This window comes from Salvelinus fontinalis, chromosome 25 (genome assembly GCF_029448725.1).
Source record: "Salvelinus fontinalis isolate EN_2023a chromosome 25, ASM2944872v1, whole genome shotgun sequence".
In the NCBI taxonomy this organism is placed as follows: Eukaryota; Metazoa; Chordata; class Actinopteri; order Salmoniformes; family Salmonidae; genus Salvelinus; species Salvelinus fontinalis.
Window position 1 is genome coordinate 34,481,334 of NC_074689.1, and position 27,096 is coordinate 34,508,429.

General features: G+C 46.7%; 1 protein-coding gene across 1 annotated transcript in view; it reads left to right on the forward strand.

Moving 5' to 3' along the window:
* The window catches only part of LOC129823225 (extracellular sulfatase Sulf-1-like), a 113,907-nt gene that overhangs the window by 15,110 nt on the left and 71,701 nt on the right, over positions 1 to 27,096 (forward strand). Inside the window, exons 2-3 of the mRNA XM_055882108.1 lie at positions 19,303 to 19,559; positions 26,112 to 26,351. Of these exons, the coding sequence (XP_055738083.1) occupies positions 19,382 to 19,559; positions 26,112 to 26,351 (418 nt within the window). The 5' untranslated portion in view covers positions 19,303 to 19,381. The remainder of the gene's footprint in view (positions 1 to 19,302; positions 19,560 to 26,111; positions 26,352 to 27,096) is intronic.

A 27,096-nucleotide genomic window follows, 5' to 3' on the forward strand; every position in this document is an offset into this window, starting at 1 on the left:
GCAACTTCTTAGCATCTGACCGCAAGCTGCTACAGAGCGTAATGTGTACAGCCCAGCACATCACTGAGGCCAAGCTTCCTGCCATCCAGGACCTCTACACCAGGTGGTGTCAGAGGAAGGCCCTAAAAATTGTCAAAGACTCCAGCCACCAAAGTCATAGACTGTTCTCTTTGTTACCTCACGGCAAGCAGTACCGATGCACAAGTCTGAAACCAACAGGACCCTGAACAGCTTCTACCCCGAAGCCACAAGACTGCTAAATATTTAACCAAATATACAAATAGAAACGCAACAGGTAAAGTGTTGGTACCATGGTTTCATGAGCTGAAATAAAAGATCCCCAAAATGTTCCATACGCACAAAAAGCCTATTTGTCTCAAATGTTGTGCACACATTAGTTTACATCCCTGTTAGTGAGCATTTCTCATTTGTCAAGATAATCCATCCATCTGACAGGTGTGGCATATCAAGAAGCTGAATAAACAGCATGACCATTACACAGGTGCACCTTGTGCTGTCTGTAATGAAGCCCATTTGTGGGGAAAAACTCATTCTGATTGGCTGAGCCTGACTCCCCAGTGGGTGGGCCTGGTTCCCAAGTGGGTGGGCCTATGCCCTCCCAGGCCCACCCATGGCTGCAACCCTGCCCAGGCATGTGAAATCCATAGATTAGAGCCTAATGAATTTATTTAAATGACTCACTTCCTTGTATGAACTGTAACTCATCAAAAACCTTTGATTGTTGCATGTTGCATTTATATTTTTGTTCAGTACTGGACTATCTGCATTGACCCTTTTTACACAAACTTTTTTAACTCATCACATATGCTACTGTTTATTGTCTGTCCCTTTAATCCGAGTTATACACTATATATACAAAAGTATGTGGACACCACTTCAAATGAGTGGATTTGACTATTTCAGCCAAACCCGTGGCTGACAGGTGTATAAAATTGAGCACACAGCCATGCAATCTCCATAGACAAACATTGGCAGTAGAATGGTCTTACTGAAGAGCTCAGTGACTTTCAACGTGGCACCATCATAGGATGCCACCATTCCAACAAGTCAGTTTGTCAAATTTCTGCCCTGTTAGAGATGCCCTCGTCAACTGCAAGTGCTGTTATTGTGAAGTGGAAATGTCTAGGAGCCACAACGGCTCAGTCGCAAAGTGGTAGGCCACACAAGCTCACAGAACGGGACCGCCGACTGCTGAAGCGCATAAAAATCATCTGTCCTCAGTTGCAACACTTCCTACCGAGTTCCAGACTGCCTCTGGAAGCTACGTCAGCACAATAACTGTTCGTCGGGAGGCTTCAAGAAATGAGTTTCCATGGCCGAGCAGCCGCACACAAGCCTAAGGTCACCATGTGCAATGCCAAGCGTCGGCTGGAGGGGTGTAAAGCTCGTCGCCATTGGAGCAGTGGAAACGTGTTCTCTGGAGTGATGAATCACGCTTCACCAACTGGTAGTCCAACGGACGAATCTGGGTTTGGCACGTCATGGGAATTTTCAGATGGGTTAAACGGAAACTGAAATTTGGACTGCAGGTCTATAACCTCTCAGATAGTATTAACTCCTGCAGAATTAAGCATTTCTTGCAATAAATTACACACCAAATGTAGGCAAAATTTGGACTTGGGAACAGGAGTGGAGAAATATGATTTCTTTCTTTCAGCATCGTGAGAGAATATGAATGAACAGTTAGATGCCGTCTGTGTAGAGGTGCTATCTTTATCAGCGTCTTAAATGCTGATAGTATTTCAACCACAGGAGGTTGGCGGCACCTTAATTTGGGAGGACGGGCTCGTGGTAATGACTGGAGCGGAAAAGGTGGAATGGCAACAAATACATCCAACACAAATACATCCATGTGGTTGATGCCATTACGTTTGCGCCGTTCCAGCCATTATTATGAGCCGTCCTCCCCTCAGCAGCCTCCACTGATTTCAACCACATAAAATATGAATCGTAACCTAAATCTTATCAGAAACATGTTGGGTCATTTTCAAAGCTTTCTATTTCCTTACAAAAATCACAGTCAAACTGATGTCCTTTTCCAAAGAAATTCTTTCCAGTTGAAAAAAAAATAATTGCATTTTCTCCCCTGTCCCTAAACTTCTTTACTCTGTAAATGACGCAGAGAAGACAGAGAACTGTACCTATGGCAACTAAATTGAAGCAAGTCATTCTATCGATTTGTGACATTATTCGAGTGAGCAAAGGTTTATCTACTCTTCTAGGGCAATATATAATGACAGAAGAGAAACTACAGTACACGTACAATGGCAAGAAAAATTTCTGCATGAATGAGTCATTACATTCGAACTGATCTTCATCTAAGTCACAACAACAGACAAACACAGTGTGCATAAACTAATAACACATACACTATTGTATTTGTCTTGTCTATATTGAATACATCATTTCTAATTGTAGGTTGAAAAAAGTGTGTGAACCCAAAAGGCTACTTTTCCAAAAAGCTAATTGGAGTAAGATAACCTGGAGTCCAATCAATGAGCTTGGAGATGTTGGTTAGAGCTGCCCTGCCCTATTAAAAAGAACATTCACAAAATTTGAGTTTGCTATTCACAAGAAGTATTGCCTGATGTGAACCATGCCTCGAACAGAATAGATCTCAGAAGACCTGAGATTAAGAAATGTTGACTTGCATAAAGCTGGATGGGTTACAAAAATATCTCTAAAATCCTTGATGTTCATCAGTCCACGGTAAGACAAATTGTCTATAAATGGATAAAATTCAGCACTTTTGCTACTCTCCCTAGGAGTGGCCGTCCTGCAAAGATGACTGCAAGAGCACAGTGCAGAATGCTCAATGAGGTTAAGAAGAATCCTAGAGTGTCAGCTAAAGACTTACAGAAATCTCTGGAACATGCTAACATCTCTGTTGACGAGTCTACGATACGTAAAACACTCTACAAGAATGGTTTTCATGGGAGGACACCACGGAAGAAGCCACTGCTGTCCAACAAAAACATGCTCCATGTCTGAAGTTTGCAAAAGAGCACCTGGATGTTCCACAGCGCTACTGGCAAAATATTCTGTGGACAGATGAAACTAAAGTTGAGTTGTTTGGAAGGAAGGAACACACAACACTATGTGGAGAAAAAAAGGCACAGCACACCAACACCTCATCCCAACTGTAAAGTATGTTGGAGGGCGCATCATGGTTTGGGGTTGCCTTTGCTGCCACAGCTTGCTGTCATCGACAGAAAAAATGAATTCCCAAGTTTACAAGACATTTTTCAGGAGAATGTAAGGCTATCTGTCCGCCCAATTGAAGCTCAACAGAAGTTTGGTGATGCAACAACACAACGAGCCAAAACACAGAAGTAAATCAACAACAGAATGGCTTCAACAGAAGAAAATACACCTTCTGGAGTGGCCCAGTCAGAGTCCTGACCCTCAAACCGATTGAGATGCTGTGGCATGACCTCAAGAGCGGTTCACACCAGACATCCTAAGAATAGTGCTGAACTGAAACAGTTTTGTAAAGAGGAACGGTCCTAAATTCCTCCTGACCGTTGTGCCGATCTGATCCGCATCTACAGAAAACGTTTGGTTGAGATTATTGATGCCAAAGGAGGGTCAACCAGTTATTAAATCCAAGGGTTCACATGTGTTTTCCACCCTGCACTGTGAATGGTAACACGGTGTGTTCAATAAAGACATGAACACATACAATAATTTGTGTGTTATTAGTTGAAACAGACTGTGTTTGTCTATTGTTGTGACCTAGAGGAAGATCAGATCTACTTTTTCTTGCCACTGTATCTAATTTAGACAAGATGAGCAACAAATAGCCTACCAAAACGTCGGAAATTATAAGCAGAAACTGATGTAAATCAGGCAAAATCTTGCACCCCCCTGTCAAAACAAATGTTACATCATCTCTAACTTCCGGCAGCATATTTTCTATATTGGCGGGAATCAGAGTTTCACTTTATCACATACAGTCGGGCAGTTGCGGATGGGTTATCAGCAATTGAGGGCGGGTGTGGGTCAACAAACAGCACCACTACACTACACCCTATATACTATTGCACTGTAATTAAACAATCAGGCCCAATGGGGTGTGGTATATGGCCAATATACCACGGCTAAGGGCTGCTCTTTCGCACGCTGCAACGCAAAGTGCCTGGATACAGCCCTTAGCCGTGGTATATTGGCCATATACTGTACCACTAACCCCCGAGGTGCCTTATTGCTATTATAAACTGGTTACCAACGTAATAAGAATAGTAAAAATAAATGTTTTTTTCATACCCGTTTTTATTAAGGTCTGGTATATCACGGCTTTCAACCAATCAGCAATCAGGGCTCGAATCACCCAGTCTATAACAGGCCATTTGTGAAGCAGACCCATGTTTTCCCTCAAAGTCAACTGTCCTGATCATCAGAACTCGCCAACCTTCTAGAACCCTCCATCCATTGTGTTTATTGTGTTGCTGAACATGAGAAGTTACGTTCTGTTGGGGGGAGCAGTTCTGTGTGGAGGTTCAAACCTAAACCAGATGCCTTCTGGGAGCCTGAGGTAAATCAGTCACATATAAAATGACCTGGTCGTTAGGGACAATGTTAAAGCACCTCAAATCTCCCTTCTCTACTCTCTCTCTCTCTTTGATTTGCTTTCTCCTCTCTCTCTCTCTCTCTCTCTCTCTCTCTCTCTCTCTCTCTCCCATTCACCCTGGTCCCTCCTCACTATCTATGTCTCTCTCTCTCTCCCATTCACCCTGGTCCCTCCTCACTATCTATGTCTCTCTCTCTCTCCCATTCACCCTGGTCCCTCCTCACTATCTATGTCTCTCTCTCTCTCTCCCATTCACCCTGGTCCCTCCTCACTATCTATGTCTCTCTCTCTCTCTCTCCCATTCACCCCGGTCCCTCCTCACTATCTATGTCTCTCTCTCTCTCTCCCATTCACCCTGGTCCCTCCTCACTATCTATGTCTCTCTCTCTCTCTCCCATTCACCCTGGTCCCTCCTCACTATCTATGTCTCTCTCTCTCTCTCCCATTCACCCTGGTCCCTCCTCACTATCTATGTCTCTCTCTCTCTCTCTCATTCACCCTGGTCCCTCCTCACTATCTATGTCTCTCTCTCTCTCTCTCCCATTCACCCTGGTCCCTCCTCTCTCTCTCTCTCTCTCTCTCTCTCCCATTCACCCTGGTCCCTCCTCACTATCTATGTCTCTCTCTCAATTCAATTTCAATTCAAGAGCAGTGATACTACCAAGAGCAGTGATACTGCCCAGAACAGTGATACTACCAAGAGCAGTGATACTACCCAGAACAGTGATACTACCAAGAGCAGTGATACTAGACAGAGCAGTGATACTACCCAGAACAGTGATACTAGACAGAGCAGTGATACTACCCAGAACAGTGATACTACCCAGAACAGTGATACTACCCAGAACAGTGATACTACCCAGAACAGTGATACTACCAAGAGCAGTGATACTACCAAGAGCAGTGATACTACCCAGAACAGTGATACTACCAAGAGCAGTGATGCTACCCAGAGCAGTGATACTAGACAGAGCAGTGATGCTACCCAGAGCAGTGATACTAGACAGAGCAGTGATGCTACCCAGAGCAGTGATACTAGCCAGAACAGTGATACTACCCAGAACAGTGATACTACCAAGAGCAGTGATACTACCCAGAGCAGTGATACTAGACAGAACAGTGATACTACCCAGAACAGTGATACTACCAAGAGCAGTGATACTACCCAGAGCAGTGATACTAGACAGAGCAGTGATACTACCCAGAACAGTGATACTACCCAGAACAGTGATACTAGACAGAGCAGTGATACTACCCAGAACAGTGATACTACCAAGAGCAGTGATACTACCCAGAGCAGTGATACTAGCCAGAACAGTGATACTACCCAGAACAGTGATACTACCCAGAACAGTGATACTAGACAGAGCAGTGATACTACCCAGAGCAGTGATACTACCCAGAGCAGTGATACTAGCCAGAACAGTGATACTACCAAGAGCAGTGATACTACCCAGAACAGTGATACTACCCAGAACAGTGATACTACCCAGAACAGTGATACTAGCCAGAACAGTGATACTACCCAGAACAGTGATACTACCCAGAACAGTGATACTAGACAGAGCAGTGATACTAGACAGAGCAGTGATACTAGACAGAGCTGTGATACTACCCAGAGTAGTGATACTAGACAGAGCAGTGATACTACCCAGAGTAGTGATACTAGACAGAGCAGTGATACTACCCAGAGTAGTGATACTAGACAGAGCAGTGATACTACCCAGAGTAGTGATACTAGACAGAGCTGTGATACTACCCAGAGTAGTGATACTAGACAGAGCAGTGATACTACCCAGAGTAGTGATACTAGACAGAGCAGTGATACTACCCAGAGTAGTGATACTACCCAGAACAGTATGAGGGTTTCTTATTGTTTCAACTGTTGCCATGCAACAAAGATAGGTCAGTTGTGCGAGTGCCTTTTGCATTTTAAACCTCTGAAATCAACATTATTTTTACATTTAGCTCTAAATTAAATTACTTCACCAAATCGGTGCAGAAACAAGCTATTGTTTACATGCATTGGACCGACAAATGCAGGGAAAGAGATGTGACTGAAATCTTGCGGGTGGGTAGAGAACGAGAGTGGGTGGAGGAGGAGGCTTGGCTGGGTATCTTGTTATAACATGCATTATCTGAATTAGGTCTACAGATTTATATCTAGGAGATGGGGCTTCTATGGAGGAACTTTGAATGTCCTTTGAGCGAGCTAGCTAGCTCGTGTTTGCAGAGGGGTACCAGAATTAAAAACACGTCTTACCTTTTAGTAGTTAATAAATCCAATGTGAAACGTGATTACTTTAGTATCCTTAACTAGCATTGAAAAAAGGAATCCATTATTCTCTAATTAAAATCCTCTCTCCCTAATTTCTGAATCACACTTGTAATGTCAGTGGTCTACAGTAACCTATGCTTAGGAGTGGGAGGGGCTACAGTAACCGATGCTTAGGAGTGGGAGGGGCTACAGTAACCAATGCTTAGGAGTGGGAGGGGCCAGAGTAACCGATGCTTAGGAGTGGGAGGGGCTACAGTAACCTATGCTTAGGAGTGGGAGGGGCTACAGTAACCTATGCTTAGGAGTGAGAGGGGCTACAGTAACCTATGCTTAGGAGTGGGAGGGGCTACAGTAACCTATGCTTAGGAGTGAGAGGGGCTACAGTAACCTATGCTTAGGAGTGGGAGGGGCTACAGTAACCTATGCTTAGGAGTGAGAGGGGCTACAGTAACCTATGCTTAGGAGTGAGAGGGGCTACAGTAACCTATGCTTAGGAGTGAGAGGGGCAGGTTTATAGGTATATTGCCTACACACACACTGTCAGATCTCCAGCTGGCAGGCAGACACTGAAATACATTTCTGAGTGACAGAGGGAGGGCTTTGCATAAGCACTTTGGTGTGTTTTTTTTTTAACTGGCACATAGAAGAACGTTATTAACCTATTCCCATGCTTTTAAAATAACCGTTCTGTTCCAGAACAGTATATAGATCACTTTCGTTCACGGTTGTGATTCTGTTCCTTGAAAAATGTCCCTGTTTTCTCCTCCCTCAACCAGTTCCAACCACTGCCTCTAATGCAGGGTTAGTAGTGAAGGGATAGTGGATGAAATAATAAGAAATTACAGTCATTAAAGGAAATATTGTCATGGTGTTGAGGTGTGTTAAATGTCTCCTAGGCTGTGTCCCAATTGGCTCCTTAAATGGCACACTGTTCCCATAGGGCTCTGCTAACAAGTAGTGCACTATATAGGGAATAGAGTGCCGTTTGGGACGAGGACCCGTTGTTGATGGCCATTAATCTGAAAATTGCACATTTTTGCCTCCATCTGGCAGCTGTGGGACTGACTGAGGACTCCATAGTGCCCTTTTTGTCTTGGTCGACTTTGAACCTCCGGCCCTCCGGGCCATTTTCTTCTCCGGACCGGCTGGTCCGTCCCATATATTGTTCCCCCTGCAGCCAGCTGAGCCCCTGATGAGTACAGTAAAGGAGTAATTTAAAGTGTCATTAGTGGAGCTTATCCTCAGAAACAATGAGGAAGCAGAAACGATATGCTCTGTAGTAGTCTGACTGGTTAACTCTGGTATAGAAGACCTCTTGTTATCCACAGATCTATAGAAGGCTGTTTGTGCCGGGGAAGATAATGGGTTTTGCCCCTCTTGCTAAGTCAAAGGGTCTTTGGTCTTCAGTTGGTATTTGGTCGTTTGGAGACCCTTAAGTCTGTCACTCCTCTGAAAGATGCCTTCCACTTGCAGAGCATTTCTTAGCAGCAAATTAAATGACAATGTTCTCAGGTTTTGAATACATTCTGGAGGTTGTCCCAAATGGCAACGTATTCCCTTTATAGTGCACTACTATGACCATGACCCATAGGGTATTAGTGCACTACAAAGGCAGTAGGGTGTCATAAAGGACTCTGATAATTATCTCTGCTATGAGGTAACCTTCCATTGTTACTGAATATACCTCAAGGCTAAGTGGTGGTGAGGTGACACACCGTAGCGTGTTCACGTACTGCTTTGTAAACTCTGTATTCACAGAAAAGGCTTTTAGTGTAACAAAAAAAAAGGAGAAGGTGTTTGATGTCTGTTAAATTCAAGTTGATTAAAGCAGTAAATTATTTGGATGCTCCTTTAAAAAAGTCCAGAGAAGTATAAAGTTATTTCTGACACTCTGGTTTAATATTGTGTTGTTTTCTCTCTACTTGTCAACCTTTGAGAAAGTGTAACATTTACAAACAACTCAGATATTTCAGTTTTTACCCCTTTCTTCTGCTGCATCTCTCTCTCGATATATATATATATATATATATATATATATATAGTATATAGTATAGAGATATATATAGTATATATGTACTAAGTCTGTACATAGTCAAAGATTTCCTTCATTTTGGGTCAGTCACAGTGTTCAGGTATTCTGCGACTGTGTACTCTCTGTTTAGGGCCAAATAGCATTTTAGTTTGCTACATTTTTTGTTAATTCTTTCTAATATGTCAAGTAATTCTCTTTTTGTTTTCTCATGATTTGGTTGGGTCTAATTGTGCTGTTGTCCTGGGGCTCTGTGGGGTCTGTTTGTGTTTGTGAACAGAGGCCCCAGGACCAGCTTGCTTAGGAGACTCTTCTCCAGGTTCATCTCTCTGTAGGTAATGGCTTTGTTATGGAAGGTTTGGGAATCGTTTCCTTTTAGGTGGTTGTAGAATTTAACGTCTCTTTTCTGCATTTTGATAATTAGCGGGTATCGACCTAATTCTGCTCTTCATGCATTATTTGGTGTTTTACATTGTACACAGAGGATATATTAGCAGAATTCTGCATGCAGAATCTCAATTTGGTGTTTGTCCCATTGTGTGAAATCTTGGTTGGTGAGCGGACCCCAGACCTCACAACCATAAATGGAAATGGGTTCTACAGCTGATTCAAGTATTTTTAGCCAGATCCTAATTGGTATGTTGAATTTTATGTTCCTTTTGGTGGCATAGAAGTCCCTTCTTGCCTTGTCTCTCAGATTGTTCACAGCTTTGTGGAAGTTACCTGTAGCGCTGATGTTTAGGCTGAGGTTTGTATAGTTTTATGTGTGCTCTAGGGCAACGGTGTCTAGATGGAATTTGTATTTGTTGTCCTGGCGACTGGACCTTTCTTGGAACACCATTATTTTGGTCTTACTGGGATTTACTGTCAGCGCCCAGGTCTGACAGAATCTGTTCAGAAGTTCTAGGTGCTGCTGTAGGCCCTCTTTGGTTGTGGACAAAAGCACCGGAGCATCAGTAGACATTTGACTTCAGATTCTAGTAGGGTGAGGCCGGGTGCTGCAGACTGTTCTAGTGCCCTCGCCAATTTGTTGATATATACGTTGAATAGGGTGGGGCTTAAGCTGCATCCCTGTCTCACCCCACGGCCCTGTGGAAAGAAATGTGTGTGTTTTCTGCCAATTTTAACCGCACACTTGTTGTTTGTGTACATTGATTTAAAATGTTTCCCCCCCATCACATCTCCTTCAATTTGTATTGTCATGCCAAATTGAGTTGAAAGCTTTTTTTAAATAAAAAAAACCTGAGAAGATTTTGCCTTTGTTTTGTTTTTGTTTTTTGTCAATTAGTGTGCAGGGTGAATATGTGGTCTGTCGTACGGTAATTTGATAAAAAGCCAATTTGACATTTGCTCAGTACATTGTTTTCGCTGTGGAAATGTACAAGTCTGCTGTTAATGATAATGCAGAGGATTTTCCCAAGATTGTTGTTGACGCATATCCCACGGTAGTTATTGGGGTAAAATTTGTCTCCACTTTTGTTGATTGGAGTGATCAGTCCTTGGTTCCACATATTGTGGAAGATGCCAGAGCTGAGGATGATGTTAAAGAGTTTAATTTTAGCCAATTGGAATTTAAGGTCTGTATATTTGATCATTTCATTGAGGATACCATCAACACCACAGGCCTTTTGGGGTTGGAGGGTTTGTATTTTGTCCTGTGGTTCATTCAACGTAATTGGAGAATCCAGTGGGTTCTGGTAGTCTTTAACAGTTGATTCTAAGATTTGCATTTAATCATGTACAGTTGAAGTCGGTAGTTTACATACACCTCAGCCAAATACATTTCAACTCAGTTTTTCACAATTCTTGACATTTAATCCTAGTAATAATTCCCTGTCTTAGGTCAGTTAGGATCACCACTTTATTTTAAAAATGTGAAATGTCAGAATAATAGTAGAGAGAATGATTTATTTAAGCTTTTATTTCTTTCATCACATTCCCAGTGGGTCAGAAGTTTACATACACTCAATTAGCATTTGGTAGCATTGCCTTTAAATTGTTTAACTTGGGTCAAACATTTCAGGTAGCCTTCCATAAGCTTCCCACAATTAGTTGGGTGGATTTTGACCAATTTTTCCTGACAGAGCTGGTGTAACTGAGTCAGGTTTGTAGGCCTCTTTGCTCGCACACATTTTTCAGCTCCGCGCACACATTTTATGTAGGGTTGAGGTCAGGGCTTTGTGATGGCCACTCCAATACCTTGACTTTGTTGTCTGTAAGCCATTTTGCCACAACTTTGGAAGTTTGCTTGGGGTCATTGTCCATTTGGAAGACCCATTTGCGACCAAGCTTTAACTTCCTGACTGATGTCTTGAGATGTTGCTTCAATATATCCACATAATTTTCCTCCCTCATGATTCTATCTATTTTGTGAAGTGTACCAGTCCCTCCTGCAGCAAAGCACCCCCAAAACATGATGCTGTCACCCCCGTGCTTCACAGTTGGGATGGTGTTCTTCGGCTTGCAAGCCTCCTCCTTTTTCCTCAACATAACAATGGTCATTATGGCGAAACAGTTCTATTTTTGTTTCATCAGACCGGAGGACATTTCTCCAAAAAAGTACGATCTTTGTCCCCATGTGCAGTTGCAAACCGTAGTCTGGATTTTTTATGGCGGTTTTGGAGCAGTGGCTTCTTTCTTGCTGAGTGGCTTTTCAGGTTATGTCGATATAGGACTCGTTTTACTGTGGATATACTGTAGATACTTTTGTACCTGTTTCCTCCAGCATCTTCACAAGGTCCTTTGCTGTTGTTAAGGATTGATTTGCACTTTTCTTTCCAAAGTATGTTTATCTCTAGGAGACAGAACGCATCTCCTTCCTGAGCCGTATAACGGCTGTGTGGTCCCGTGGTGTTTATACTTGTGTACTATTGTAGGTACAGATGAACGTGGTACCTTCAGGCGTTTGGAAATTGCTCCTAAGGATGAACCAGACTTGTGGAGGTCTACAATTTTTTTCTGAGGTCTTGGCTGATTTCTTTTGATTTTCCCATGATGTCAAGCAAAGAGGCACTGAGTTTGAAGGTAGGCCTTGAAATACATCCACAGGTACACTTCCAATTGACTCAAATTATATCAATTAGCCTATCGGAAGCTTCTAAAGCCATGACATCATTTTCTGGAATTTTCCAAACTGTTTAAAGGCACAGTCAACTTCGTGTATGTAAACTTCTGACCCACTGGAATTGTGATACAGTGAATTATAAGTGAAATAATCTGTCTGTAAACAATTGTTGTAAAAAAAGTAGATGTCCTAACCGACTTGCCAAAATTACAGTTTTGTTATTAACAAGAAATGTGTGGAGTGGTTGAAAAACGAGTTTTAATGACTCCAACCTAGGTATGTAAACTACCAACTTCAACTGTATATGTTTATGCTGTTTGTTCTTTGTTCTTTGTTATGGAGCCAAAAAGATTGGAGAAGTGGATTATACATCTCTGTTTTGGATAGATAGCTATTCGGGTTGTTTGTTAGAGTTTTCCCAGAAGTGGTTAGATTCTATGGATTCTTCCACTTTACACTGAACTGATTTCTAACGTTGTAAGGGGTGCGTACTGTAAGGGGTGCGTACTGTAAGGGGTGCGTACTGTAAGGGGTGCGTACTGTAAGGGGGGCGCACTGTAAGGGGTGCGTACTGTAAGGGGTGCGTACTGTAAGGGGTGCGTACTGTAAGGGGTGCGTACTGTAAGGGGTTCGTACTGTAAGGGGTGCGTACTGTAAGGGATTCGTACTGTAAGGGATTCGTACTGTAAGGGGTGCGTACTGTAAGGGGTGCGTACTGTAAGGGGTGCGTACTGGTGGCAGAGAAGTCAGACGCAGGAGAGCAAAAACTGTGGTTCCAACGGCTAATTTTAGTAATTAAAACCCACCGGATTACAGAACAATAAGAAATGGGTACATAACCCGACGCACACCAGAACATAACGTGCACAAGCACTTACAAACAAACCATACCAGACAAGGACATGAGGGGAAACAGAGGGTTAAATACACAACATGTAATTGATGAGATTGAAACCAGGTGTGTGGGAAGACAAGACAAAACAAATGGAAAATGAAAGGTGGATCGGCGATGGCTAGAAGACCGGTGTCGTCGAACGCCGAACGTCGTCCGAACAAGGAGAGGGACCGACTTCGGAGGATGTCGTGACAGACGTGCTGTTCCTTATTTGTTCGTAGTGCTTTTCTGTATTGTTTTAGTGATGGTCACCATGGTGATGGCTCAGTTTTTCTTGGTCTCTATGTTTTTGTTTGGATAAGTTTCTCAATTTCTTTCTTAGGTTTTTGCATTCTTTATCAAACCACTTGTCATTGTTGTTACTTTTCTTAGGTTGTCTGCTTGACATTTTTAGATTTGATAAGGAAGCTGAGAGGTCAAATATACTGTTTAGGTTTTCTACTGCCAAGTTTACAACTTCACTATTACAGTAAAACATTTTGTCCATTAAATTGTGTAGAAGGGATTGAATGTTTTGTTGCCTAATTGTTTTTTTGGTACATTTTCACACTACTTTCCTTCCATTTCTTAATATTATTCAGTTCCTTTGGCTTTGATGATTGAGTATTGCTCTGTTCAAGTAGCCTGTGATTTTGCTGTGATCTGACAGGGGTGTCAGTGGGCTGACTGTGAATGCTCTGAGAGACTCTGGGTTGAGTATTGCTCTGTTCAAGTAGACTGTGATTTTTCTGTGGTCTGATAGGGGTGTCAGTGGACTGACTGTGAATGCTCTGAGAGACTCTGGGTTGAGGTCAGTGATAAAGTAGTCTACAGTACTACTGCCAAGAGATGAGCTGTAGGTATACCTACCATAGGAGTCCCCTCGAAGCCTACCATTGACTATGTACATACCCAGCGTCCGACAGAGCTGCAGGAGTTGTTACCTGTTTTTGTTGGTTATGTTGTCGTAGTTGTGTCTAGGGGGGCATATGGGGGAGGGAATGCTGTCAACTCCAGGTAGGTGTTTGTCCCCCTGTGTGCTGAGGGGGGCATATAGGGGAGGGAATGCTGTCACCTCCAGGTAGGTGTTTGTCCCCCTGTGTGCTGAGGGTGTCAGGTTCTTGTCCAGTTCTGGCATTTAGGTCGCCACAGACTAATACATGTCCCTGGGCCTGGAAGTGATTGATTTCCCCCTCCAGGATGGAGAAGCTGTCATCATTAAAGTATGGGGATTCTAGTGGGGGGATATAGGTAGCACACAGGAGGACGTTTTTCTCTGTTGAGATAATTTCCTTATACATCTCTAGCCAGATGTAAAAATGTTCCTGTTTTGACTAATTTAATAGAGTGAGTTAGGTCTGCTCTTTACCAAATTAGCATACCCCCTGAGTCTCTTCACTGTTTCACACCTGGTAGTTTGGTGGATGGGACTACCAGCTCTCTGTAACCTAGAGGGCAACCAGTGGGTCCGTCTCCTTTATACCATGTTTCTTGTAGGATGACAATGTCTGTATTTCCTATTTCTTTTTGATGAAATCTGGCTTCCTGCTCTTTAAGAGGACCTTTAAGAGGAATAAAAGCTTTGTGTTCCATATTGTCTAGTGTTGTTTTTGTTGTGGTTTAGGCCCCAGAGTGAGCAAAGCATGTTGAGCATCTGATACATACCTCTTGGGTCGCAGGATGGGGCCTGGGCGGTTGTAATAGTTTAGGGTTGGGCCTGTTGGGTTGGGCCTGTTGGGCCTTTTGGGCCTGTTGGGTTGGCCCTGTTGGGCCTTTTGGGCCTGTTGCTCTGCCCACGGTCTGGGCATATGTCTTGCTGTCATGTTGAGGTCCTTGCTGCAGGGGTGGGGGATTTGGCGTGGGCAGAAGGGGCATAGGTCTGTTCTGGGGGGGCTATATAGAGTGTGGCCAGGGTTTGTTTGGGGTGGTCTCAGCAGGTTGGGTTGTGGCTGGTGAAGCTGTGGTCTGGGTGTAGGTCCTCTTTGCGAGGGTTCTCTCGGTGCAGGTCCTTCGAGAGGGGGTCTTGCAGATCTGGGAGGGTGTCTTGCTGGTCTGGGAGGGGGTCTTGCTGGTCTGGGAGGGGTTCTCGCTGGTCTGGGAGGGGGTCTTGCAGGTCTGGGAGGGTGTCTTGCAGGACTGGGAGGGTGTCTTGCTGGTCTGGGAGGGGGTCTTGCTGGTCTGGGAGGGTGTCTCGCTGGTCTGGGCGGGGGTCTTGCTGGTCTGGGAGGGTGTCTCGCTGGTCTGGGAGGGTGTCTCGCTGGTCTGGGAGGGTGTCTCGCTGGTCTGGGAGGGTGTCTTGCAGGTATGGGAGGGTGTCTTGCTGGTCTGGAAGGGTGTCTCACTGGTCTGGGAGGGGGTCTCGCTGGTCTGGGAGGGGGTCTCGCTGGTCTGGGAGGGGGTCTTGCTGGTCCGGGAGGGTGTCTTGCTGGTCTGGGAGGGGGTCTCGCTGGTCTGGGAGGGGGTCTCGCTGGTCTGGGAGGGGATCTCGCTGGTCTGGGAGGGGGTCTTGCTGGTCCGGGAGGGTGTCTTGCTGGTCTGGGAGGGGGTCTCGCTGGTCTGAGAGGGGGTCTTGCTGGTCTGGGAGGGGGTCTCGCTGGTCTGGGAGGGGGTCTCGCTGGTCTGGGAGGGGGTCTCGCTGGTCTGGGAGGAGTGTCCAATGCTCTGTTGCTCCTGTGTGAGGTGCTGGGGCTGGTTGAGGGTGACGTTCTTCAGGGTCCTGGCAAAAGTTGGGATTGCTGCCTTGTAGAGGTGGACCTGGTCATAAAGGCTGTTCGAGTTCGGGGTGTAGTTGTGGGTAGACATTAGGATTTGAGGCACAGTCCTGGGAAAATGCCTGCTTTCAACCGCTGTATGGTGGCAAGGAGAAAGTATTTTCGTGGTAGCAGGGTGGAGATAACCACTTGTGCGTTGGGGAAAGTGGAAGAAGATTTTTCAATCACTCCCTTGAGTGCTGTGGCCACCCTTTCCTGCTGGGCCCTCAGGTCGTTTGTGTCCGTTTGTGTCCGGGGTCTGTTGGGGGGGGTGGGGTCTGTTAGGAGGGGGTGGGGTCTGTTAGGAGGAGGTGGGGTCTGTTAGGGGGGGGGGGGTATGTTAGGAGGGTGGGGTCTGTTAGGGGGGTGGAGTCTGTTAGGAGGGGGCGGGGTCTGTTAGGAGGGGTTGGGGTCTGTTAGGGGAGGGGTGGGGTCTGTTAGGAGGGGGTGGGGTCTGTTAGGAGGGGGTGGGGTCTGTTAGGGGGGCGGGGGGGGGGGGGTCTGTTAGGGGGAGGGGTCTGTTGGGTTGTTGGGTCCTGTGTTGTCTGTCCCATTGTGGTGTTGAGGTTGTGGTCCGGGTCTGAGGTGGGCTGTTCTGCTGGCTTCTCTGGAGGAGTGTCCTGCTCCCTGTCACACCTCACCTCCTCCTTCAGTGCTGTTAGTTGTGCCGTGTGTTCCTCTGTTAGCTGTGCCGTGTGGTCCTCTGTTAGCTGTGCCATGTGGTCCTCTGTTAGCTGTGCCGTGTGGTCCTCTGTTAGCTGTGCCGTGTGGTCCTCTGTTAGCTGTGCCATGTGGTCCTCTGTTAGCTGTGCCATGTGTTCCTCTGTTAGCTGTGCCGTGTGTTCCTCTGTTAGCTGTGCCATGTGGTCCTCTGTTAGCTGTGCCATATGTTCCTCTGTTAGCTGTGCCATGTGTTCCTCTGTTAGCTGTGCCATGTGGTCCTCTGTTAGCTGTTCCGTGTGTTCCTCTGTTAGCTGGGCCATGTGTTCCTCTGTTAGCTGTGCCGTGTGTTCCTCTGTTAGCTGGGCCATGTGTTCCTCTGTTAGCTGTGCCGTGTGTTCCTCTGTTAGCTGGGCCATGTGTTCCTCTGTTAGCTGGGCCATGTGTTCCTCTGTTAGCTGTGAGAGCTGCTCATCATCATCTCACATCTCTATGGGAGAGACGAGAGGATAAAAAGCCAAAGGCCAACACAGTTGATCAGATATTTGTTTTGTCCCAATTGACACTCTATTCGCTATGTTGTGCACTTCTTTTGACCAGGACCCTGTAGGTCAGATTCTGTAGATCAGATACTGTAGATCAGATTCTGTAGATCAGATTCGGTAGATCAGATTCGGTAGATCAGATTCGGTAGATCAGATTCTGTAGATCAGATTCGGTAGATCAGATTCGGTAGATCAGATTCGGTAGATCAGATTCGGTAGATCAGATTCTGTAGATCAGATTCTGTAGATCAGTGTGTTTTTGTGGTTGTGTGTTTGTTTTTCTCTGTGTGTTCAGGTCAGGGTGAGGTAGGATGAGGTTTTTGCGGCGAATCTTTATTTAAGGGTAGAATATTTCACTCAACACACAGCGCATGCCGGAACTTTTGGCATGTGGCCCAAACGGCCTTTTATAGTGCAGTGCCTTTGACAAGGACCCATCATGTTTTTGGGGGATTGGGCAGGGTCACTCTGGTCGGCTCTTTGCCCCACCCTCCCCGACCAGTGAGAAGTTTCACTTAGGGGCACCCGGGGATGGAGCAGCGGGGGGGGGGGGGGGGGGGGGGGGCAATAAGCAGACAATGGTTGCTTTCCCCTGCTCAGACGTTGCATTCATCAACCAATGGCTGCGTGACACGACTGTGTCATCGACTGACAGACTGCTATAACATATGATGTGGTTGGCTGATACTTAAAAATACCAATCCAGGAGATGTAAGATCTGTCTGACGCCAGCAACGTCTAAGCAGAGAAAGGTTGATTTATTGTTTAAACCGAACCAAACATATGACCATCACCTTAGTACTGCCCCCTCAGTGGCAGGAAGTGACATCACCAAAAACACAAGCTATAGGCCTACAACACTTAGGTCTCCTAGTCTCCCATACACAGGCCACAACTAAAACTAAATACAAAACTAAATAGAAATGATTTTATAAAACTCAAACTAAATAAAAAACGAGTAAATTAAGTCGGAAAACTATCAAACTAAACTTCAAACAAAAATCTAAAAACAAATAGAAATAAAAGCAAATATTAGATCACCCAACTATAACAATGTGGGTGTCCGTGATTGAGTGACACCCGCATCTTTTCTTCAAGGGAGTTTTCCCCCTAGTCACAGTCCTTCTGGTTCTACTGTCCTTCTGGTTCTACTGTCCTTCTGGTTCTACTGTCCTTCTGGTTCTACTGTCCTTCTGGTTCTACTGTCCTTCTGGTTCTACTGTCCTTCTGGTTGGACTGTCCTTCTGGTTGGACTGTCCTTCTGGTTCTACTGTCCTTCTGGTTGGACTGTCCTTCTGGTTCTACTGTCCTTCTGGTTCTACTGTCCTTCTGGTTCTACTGTCCTTCTGGTTCTACTGTTCTTCTGGTTCTACTGTCCTTCTGGTTCTACTGTCCTTCTGGTTGGACTGTCCTTCTGGTTCTACTGTCCTTCTGGTTGGACTGTCCTTCTGGTTCTACTGTCCTTCTGGTTGGACTGTGCTTCTGGTTCTACTGTGCTTCTGGTTGGACTGTGCTTCTGGTTGGACTGTGCTTCTGGTTCTACTGTGCTTCTGGTTGGACTGTGCTTCTGGTTCTACTGTGCTTCTGATTGGACTGTGCTTCTGGTTCTACTGTCCTTCTGGTTCTACTGTCCTTCTGGTTCTACTGTGCTTCTGGTTGGACTGTGCTTCTGGTTCTACTGTGCTTCTGGTTGGACTGTGCTTCTGGTTGGACTGTGCTTCTGGTTCTACTGTGCTTCTGGTTCTACTGTCCTTCTGGTTGGACTGTGCTTCTGGTTGGACTGTGCTTCTGGTTGGACTGTGCTTCTGGTTGGACTGTGCTTCTGGTTGGACTGTGCTTCTGGTTGGACTGTGAGTCTGGTTCTACTGTGCTTCTGGTTGGACTGTGCTTCTGGTTGGACTGTGCTTCTGGTTGGACTGTGCTTCTGGTTGGACTGTGCTTCTGGTTCTACTGTGCTTCTGGTTGGACTGTGCTTCTGGTTGGACTGGGCTTCTGGTTCTACTGTGCTTCTGGTTCTACTGTGCTTCTGGTTGGACTGTGCTTCTGATTGGACTGTTCTTCTGGTTCTACTGTCCTTCTGGTTCTACTGTCCTTCTGGTTCTACTGTGCTTCTGGTTCTACTGTCCTTCTGGTTCTACTGTCCTTCTGGTTGGACTGTGCTTCTGGTTGGACTGTGCTTCTGGTTCTGCTGTCCTTGTGGTTGGACTGTCCTTCTGGTTCTACTGTCCTTCTGGTTCTACTGTGCTTCTGGTTGGACTGTGCTTCTGGTTGGACTGTGCTTCTGGTTGGACTGTCCTTCTGGTTGGACTGTCCTTCTGGTTCTACTGTGCTTCTGATTGGACTGTGCTTCTGGTTGGACTGTGCTTCTGGTTGGACTGTGCTTCTGCTTTGCTTGCTCTTTGGGGGGAAAGGCCAGGTATAAAAAAGTGAACCTGCTGATGTAAAAAGGGCTTTATAAAATACATGTGATTGATTGTTTCATAACAAGTCCTCTTCTCTCTTTCTCCTCAGACTTCTCCTCAGCTGTGAGAGCTACAGTGGGTGTCCGTGATTGAGTGACACCCTCCATCGATCCCTCCATCTCTCCGCCATGCTGCTGTTGTGTGTGGCCTGGCTGGGCCTCGTGTCCCTGGGTTGGGACCAGGGCTGTTCAGCCGTCAGCACTACCAGAGCCCAGGGAGGCCTCAGGGGACGCATACAGAGGGACCGCAGGAACATCAGACCCAACATCATCCTCATCATGACCGACGATCAGGACACAGAGCTGGGTAAGAATAATGGACTGACCCCCCTGGAGCTCGTCCAGTTCGCTATGTGTTGTAAGAGCTTCCTTATCTGTTTGAATCAGGTTTACCCCCTCTCTCTCTCTCTCTCTCTCTCTCTCTCTCTCGCCCTCTCTCTCGCCCTCCTTCCTTCTCTAACGCCCTCCCCCTCTCTCCCTTTCTACCTCTCTCTCTCTCTCTTTCTCCCTCTCTCTCTCTTTCTCCCTCTCTCTCTTTCTGAGAAAAGCTCCAATCATAGTCTGACTGATGTGTTTACCCACAGGGAAATGTAATGTTGCAATCCTCTTCTCTGACAGAAATGATCCCTCACACTGTCTCTCACTACCGAGCAGTAGTTTGAAAACTCTGTGAAGCAAAATATACAAACATAACTGTCTAAAGTCAAGGGAGGCCATTTTTAAAACCGAGTCAATAAGTTTCCATCCAATTAGCAATAGACGTTCATGCTACTGTTCTAGAATCCTGTCAAGCCCTGGCCGTAGAGATCTTTTTATTCTCTATGTTTGGTTGGTCAGGGTGTGACTCGGGTGGGAAACTCTATGTTCTTTGTTTCTATGTTTTGGCCGGGGATGATTCTCAATCAGGGACAGCTGTCTATCGTTGTCTCTGATTGAGAATCATAGTTAGGCAGCTTTTTCCCGTTTCTCATTTGTGGGATGTTGTCTTCGTTTAATACATGTTTAGCCTTACGGAGCTTCACGTTCATTTTTGTTGTTTATTGTTTTGTTGGCGACATTAAAAAATAAAGACAAATGTACGCTCCCCAAGCTGCACCTTGGTCCGGTCATTTTCAAGACGACGCTCGTGACAAATCCACATAAAGAAATGATGCGCATTTTCCCACCGGTGATGTGTTTCTACCACACTGACTTGTTGTGGATAAAAATCAGTGCGTGATGACATAGTGCACGCAAAATGTACTTTTTCACTTACGTTTTTGTGTACCGAATAAAACTCTGAAGTCCAATGTGTTTCCAACTCTACCTATAGTTTTGTAGCCAAAACTGTTGCATTAAATAGCAAATGTGCCTCCTCTGGTCTTGGTGAAGTGAGCTTTAGCCAACAGCTCACAGATTCCCTCAGGCTAGTCTAAATGATTGAAGTGAATATATTTTGGGTAACAGACATATACAGTACAAGAAAAAGTACAATGTGGACCCAGAGGATATCACTTGAGAGTATGAATTAAAACACTTGTTTTAAAAGTGGTCCTCAATGGTTAAAACAATAACACATATAATGATTAAAAGGCAAGACAAAATTACAAACAAACATAATATTGAACATTTACAACAAACATAAATATTGAACATTTATATTGATAAAATACATTCATTTGTATCCTAAAAAGTGTCGCAATTCACTGCACTTCATCCCCAACCTTGAAAAATCAATCATATTCATTTCACATTAAAACAATTTATTAATTACACATCATACCGATCCTTCAAATCAATACACATGACCAGCAGAATAATAAATACACCTGACCAGCAGTATAATAAATACACCTGACCAGCAGGATAATAAATACACCTGACCAGCAGGATAATTAATACACCTGACCAGCAGTATAATAAATACACCTGACCAGCAGGATAATAAATACACCTGACCAGCAGGATAATAAATACACCTGACCAGCAGGATAATAAATACACCTGACCAGCAGGATAATAAATACACCTGACCAGCAGTATAATAAATACACCTGACCAGCAGGATAATAAATACACCTGACCAGCAGTATAATAAATACACCTGACCAGCAGTATAATAAATACACCTGACCAGCAGGATAATAAATACAACTGACCAGCAGGATAATAAATACACCTGACCAGCAGTATAATAAATACACCTGACCAGCAGGATAATAAATACAACTGACCAGCAGGATAATAAATACACCTGACCAGCAGGATAATAAATACACCTGACCAGCAGGATAATAAATACACCTGACCAGCAGTATAATAAATACACCTGACCAGCAGGATAATAAATACACCTGACCAGCAGTATAAATAACAACACCTGACCAGCAGTATAATAAATACACCTGACCAGCAGAATAATAAATACACCTGACCAGCAGAATAATAAATACACCTGACCAGCAGGATAATAAATACTCCTGACCAGCAGGATAATAAATACACCTGACCAGCAGTATAATAAATACACCTGACCAGCAGTATAATAAATACACCTGACCAGCAGTATAATAAATACACCTGACCAGCAGGATAATAAATACACCTGACCAGCAGTATAAATAAATACACCTGACCAGCAGGATAATAAATACACCTGACCAGCAGGATAATAAATACACCTGACCAGCAGGATAATAAATACACCTGACCAGCAGTATAATAAATACACCTGACCAGCAGGATAATAAATACACCTGACCAGCAGTATAAATAAATACACCTGACCAGCAGGATAATAAATACACCTAACCAGCAGTATAATAAATACACCTGACCAGCAGGATAATAAATACACCTGACCAGCAGTAGAAATAAATACACCTGACCAGCAGTATAATAAATACACCTAACCAGCAGTATAATAAATACACCTGACCAGCAGGATAATAAATACACCTGACCAGCAGTATAAATAAATACACCTGACCAGCAGGATAATAAATACGCCTGACCAGCAGGATAATAAATACACCTGACCAGCAGGATAATAAATACACCTGACCAGCAGTATAATAAATACACCTGACCAGCAGTAGGGGGCAGTGAATTTTGAGATTATTATGGATATTTGTGTTTGTCACAGGCAGTTGACCATCGATCATGATGTCACCAGAATAAGACCCTTGTGTTTGTCAAAAGGCAGTCGATCATCATGTCACCAGCTCATCGCCGTTGTCTTTCACCACCCTGTAAAGTTCATCATCATGTATTTCATGTGTAGCCTCATAAACTGCATGGTTTCCCCAGTTATAATGGGAGGACCACACATCACCTCCACGTTCACTTCTATATGACGGTTATTAACTCTATATTTGCTCATGAAGATGTTTCCACCGTCATTTTTCCCATAATTTATTTTACCGACACAGAAATATATCCCACCATGTCGAACGAACAAATGATACTTCTGCTTTTTTTTTTTATTACCGAAACTTCCTGTTTCCATCAGATGGCAAAAAAATCTGTAATACTGTATGACTGGATGGAAGTGTGGATGGAAACTCGGTTAATTAGACAATTTGTCAAGACTGCAATGAATTCAACTAAGTATCAGCGCCAGGAGAAAGCAAGAGGGCATTAAAGATAATAATTGTTATTTCATTTCCCATCATCCTCCTCTTCATCCTCCTCTTCAACGTCCTAATCCTCCTCTTCATCCTCCTCCTCCTCTTCAACCTCCTCTCCATCCTCCTCCTCTCCATCCTCTTCCTCCTATCCATCCTCTTCCTCATCTTCCTCCTCCTCATCTTCATCCTCCTCCTCCTCTCCATCCTCCTCCTCTCCATCCTCCTCCTCTCCATCCTCCTCCTCTCCATCCTCCTCCTCCTCTCCCTCCTCCTCCTCCTCTCCCTCCTCCTCCTCTCCCTCCTCCTCTTCATCCTCCTCCTCTTCATCCTCCTCCTCTCCATCCTCCTCCTCCTCCTCCTCCTCTCCATCCTCCTCCTCCTCTCCATCCTCTTCCTCCGCTCCATCCTCTTCCTCATCTTCCTCCTCCTCCTCTCCATTCTCCTCCTCCTCCTCCTCCTCCTCCTCTTCCTCCTCTCCATCCTCCTCCTCTCCATCCTCCTCCTCTCCATCCTCCTCCTCTCCATCCTCCTCCTCCTCTCCATCCTCCTCCTCCTCTCCATCCTCCTCCTCCTCTCCATCCTCCTCTCTCTCTACATCATCCTCTCTCTCTACATCATCCTCTCCCTCTCCATCCTCCTCCTCCTCCTCTCCATCCTCCTCCTCTCCATCCTCCTCCTCTCCATCCTCCTCCTCTTATCCATCCTCCTCCTCTTCATCCTCCACCACTTATCCATCCTCCTCCTCTCCATCCTCCTCCTCCTCTCCATCCTCTTCCTCATCTTCCTCCTCCTCCTCTCCATTCTCCTCCTCCTCCTCTTCATCCTCATCCTCCTCCTCCTCTTCCTCCTCTCCATCCTCCTCCTCTCCATCCTCCTCCTCCTCTCCATCCTCCTCCTCCTCTCCATCCTCCTCCTCCTCTCCATCATCCTCTCTCTACATCATCCTCTCCCTCTCCATCCTCCTCCTCCTCTCCATCCTCCTCCTCCTCTCCATCATCCTCCTCTCCATCCTCCTCCTCCTCCTCTTCCTCCTCTCCATCCTCCTCCTCTCCATCCTCCTCCTCTCCATCCTCCTCATCTCCATCCTCCTCCTCTCCATCCTCCTCCTCCTCTCCATCCTCCTCCTCCTCTCCATCCTCCTCCTCCTCTCCATCCTCCTCTCTCTCTACATCATCCTCTCTCTCTACATCATCCTCTCCCTCTCCATCCTCCTCCTCCTCTCCATCCTCCTCCTCTCCATCCTCCTCCTCTCCATCCTCCTCCTCTTATCCATCCTCCTCCTCTTCATCATCCTCTCCCTCTCCATCCTCCTCCTCCTCTCCATCCTCCTCCTCCTCCTCTTCCTCCTCTCCATCCTCCTCCTCCTCCTCTCCATCCTCCTCCTCTCCATCCTCCTCCTCCTCTCCATCCTCCTCCTCTCCATCCTCCTCCTCCTCTCCATCCTCCTCCTCCTCTCCATCCTCCTCCCCCTCTCCATCCTCCTCCTCCTCTCCATCATCCTTCTCCTCTCCATCCTCCTCCTGCTCCTCTCCATCCTCCTCCTCCTCTCCATCATCCTCCTCCTCCTCTCCATCATCCTCCTCCTCCTCTCCATCCTCCTCCTCTCCATCCTCCTCTTCCTCCTCTTCCTCCTCTCCATCCTTCTCCTCCTCCTCTCATCCTCCTCCTCCTCCTCTCCATAATCCTCCTCCACTCCATCCTCCTCCTCCTCTCCATCATCCTCCTCCTCCTTTCCATCCTCCTCCTCTCCATCTTCCTCCTCTCCATCCTCCTCCTCATCCTCCTCCTCATCTTCCTCCTCTCCATCCTCCTCCTCCTCCTCTCCATCCTCCTCCTCCTCTCCATCCTCCTCCTCCTCCTCTCCATCCTCCTCCTCCTCTCCATCCTCCTCCTCCTCTCCATCCTCCTCCTCCTCTCCATCCTCCTCCTCCTCTCCATCCTCCTCCTCCACTTATCCATCCTCCTCCACTTATCCATCCTCCTCCACTTATCCATCCTCCTCCACTTATCCATCCTCCTCCTCCTCTCCATCCTCCTCCTCCTCCTCTTCCTCCTCTCCATCCTCCTCCTCCTCTCCCTCCTCTCCATCCTCCTCCTCCTCTCCCTCCTCTCCATCCTCCTCCTCCTCCTCCTCTCCCTCCTCTCCATCCTCCTCCTCCTCTCCCTCCTCTCCATCCTCCTCCTCCTCCTCTCCATCCTCCTCCTCTCCATCCTCTTCCTCTCCATCCTCCTCCTCTTCTCCATCCTCCTCCTCCTAACCATCCTCCTCCTCCTCTCCATCCTCCTCCTCCTCTCCATCCTCCTCCTCCTCTCCATCCTCCTCCTCCTCTCCATCCTCCATCCTCCTCCTGCTCCTCTCCATCCTCCTCCTCCTCTCCATCCTCCTCCTCCTCTCCATCCTCCTCCTCCTCTCCATCCTCCTCCTCCTCCTCCCCCCCTCCTCTCCATCCTCCTCCCCCTCCTATCCATCCTCCTCCCCCTCCTCTCCATCTTCCTCCTCCTCCTGTCCATCCTCCTCCTCCTCTCCATCCTCCTCCTCCTCCTATCCATCCTCCTCCCCCTCCTCTCCATCTTCCTCCTCCTCCTGTCCATCCTCCTCCTCTTCTCCATCCTCCTCCTCCTCCTCTCCATCCTCCTCCTCCTCCTATCCATCCTCCTCCCCCTCCTCTCCATCTTCCTCCTCCTCCTCTCCATCCTCCTCCCCCTCCTCTCCATCCTCCTCCCCCTCCTCTCCATCCTCCTCCTCCTCCTCTCCATCCTCCTCCGCCTCCTCTCCATCCTCCTCCGCCTCCTCTCCATCCTCCGCCTCCTCTCCATCCTCCTCCTCCTCTCCATCCTCCTCCTCCTCTCCATCCTCCTCCTCCTCTCCATCCTCCTCCTCCTCCTCCCCCCCTCCTCTCCATCCTCCTCCCCCTCCTATCCATCCTCCTCCCCCTCCTCTCCATCCTCCTCCTCCTCTCAATCCTCCTCCTCCTCTCAATCCTCCTCCTCCTCTCCACCCCCCCCTCCTCTCCATCCTCCTCCTCCTCTCCACCCCCCCCCTCCTCTCCATCCTCCTCCTCCTCCTCTCCACCCCCCCTCCTCTCCATCCTCCTCCTGTCCATCCTCCTCCTCCTCTCCATCTTCCTCCTCCTCCTGTCCATCCTCCTCCTCCTCTCCATCCTCCCCCTCCTCTCCATCCTCCTCCTCCTCTCCATCCTCCTCCTCCTCTCAATCCTCCTCCTCCTCTCCATCCTCCTCCTCCTCTCCAGGTTCTCTCCAGGTGATGAATAAGACTCGTAAGATAATGGAGAATGGAGGCACCTCATTCACCAACGCCTTTGTGACCACGCCCATGTGCTGTCCGTCTCGCTCGTCCATGCTGACAGGGAAGTATGTTCACAATCACAACACATACACCAACAATGAGAACTGTTCCTCACCGTCCTGGCAGGCTCAGCATGAACCACGCTCCTTCGCTGTCTACCTCAACAACACAGGATACAGGACAGGTGAGAATATTATGGAACTTTTCTAGCGTCTATTGTTATAATACAAAAAAAAGTAGTGTCCTCTCCCCTGTGTCCCCAAGTTAAACGACATGTCAGATCATTTTTCCCTGTTACGTCTGAACGGGGAAACCTTTACCTTTCTCTGACCCTAACACCACCTACTCCCTAGGAACCAGGAACTGTCTGTTGATTTTAGTACCAGGAATTTTCAGTTGACTTTAGTACCTGAAACTGTCTGTCGCCTCCCTCCCTCCCTCCCTCCCTCCCTCCCTCCCTCCCTCCCTCCCTCCCTCTGTTCATCTGATTCCCTCCCTCTCTCCCTCCCTCTGTTCATCTGATTCCCTCCCTCCCTCGCTCCCTCCCTCGCTCCCTCGCTCCCTCCCTCCCTCCCTCCCTCCCTCCCTCCCTCCCTCCCTCCCTCCCTCCCTCCCTCTGTTCATCTGATTCCCTCCCTCCCTTCCTCCCTGCCTGCCTCTCTCGCTCCCTCTCTCCCTCCCTCCCTACCTCCCTCCCTCTCTCCCTCCCTCTGTTCATCTGATTCCCTCCCTCCCTGCCTGCCTCTCTGCCTGCCTCTCTCCCTCCCTCCCTACCTCCCTCTCTCCCTCCCTCTGTTCATCTGATTCCCTCCCTCCCTCCCTGCCTGCCTCTCTCCCTCCCTACCTCCCTCTCTCCCTCCCTCTGTTCATCTGATTCCCTCCCTCCCTCCCTGCCTGCCTCTCTCCCTGCCCCCACTCCCTGCCTGCCT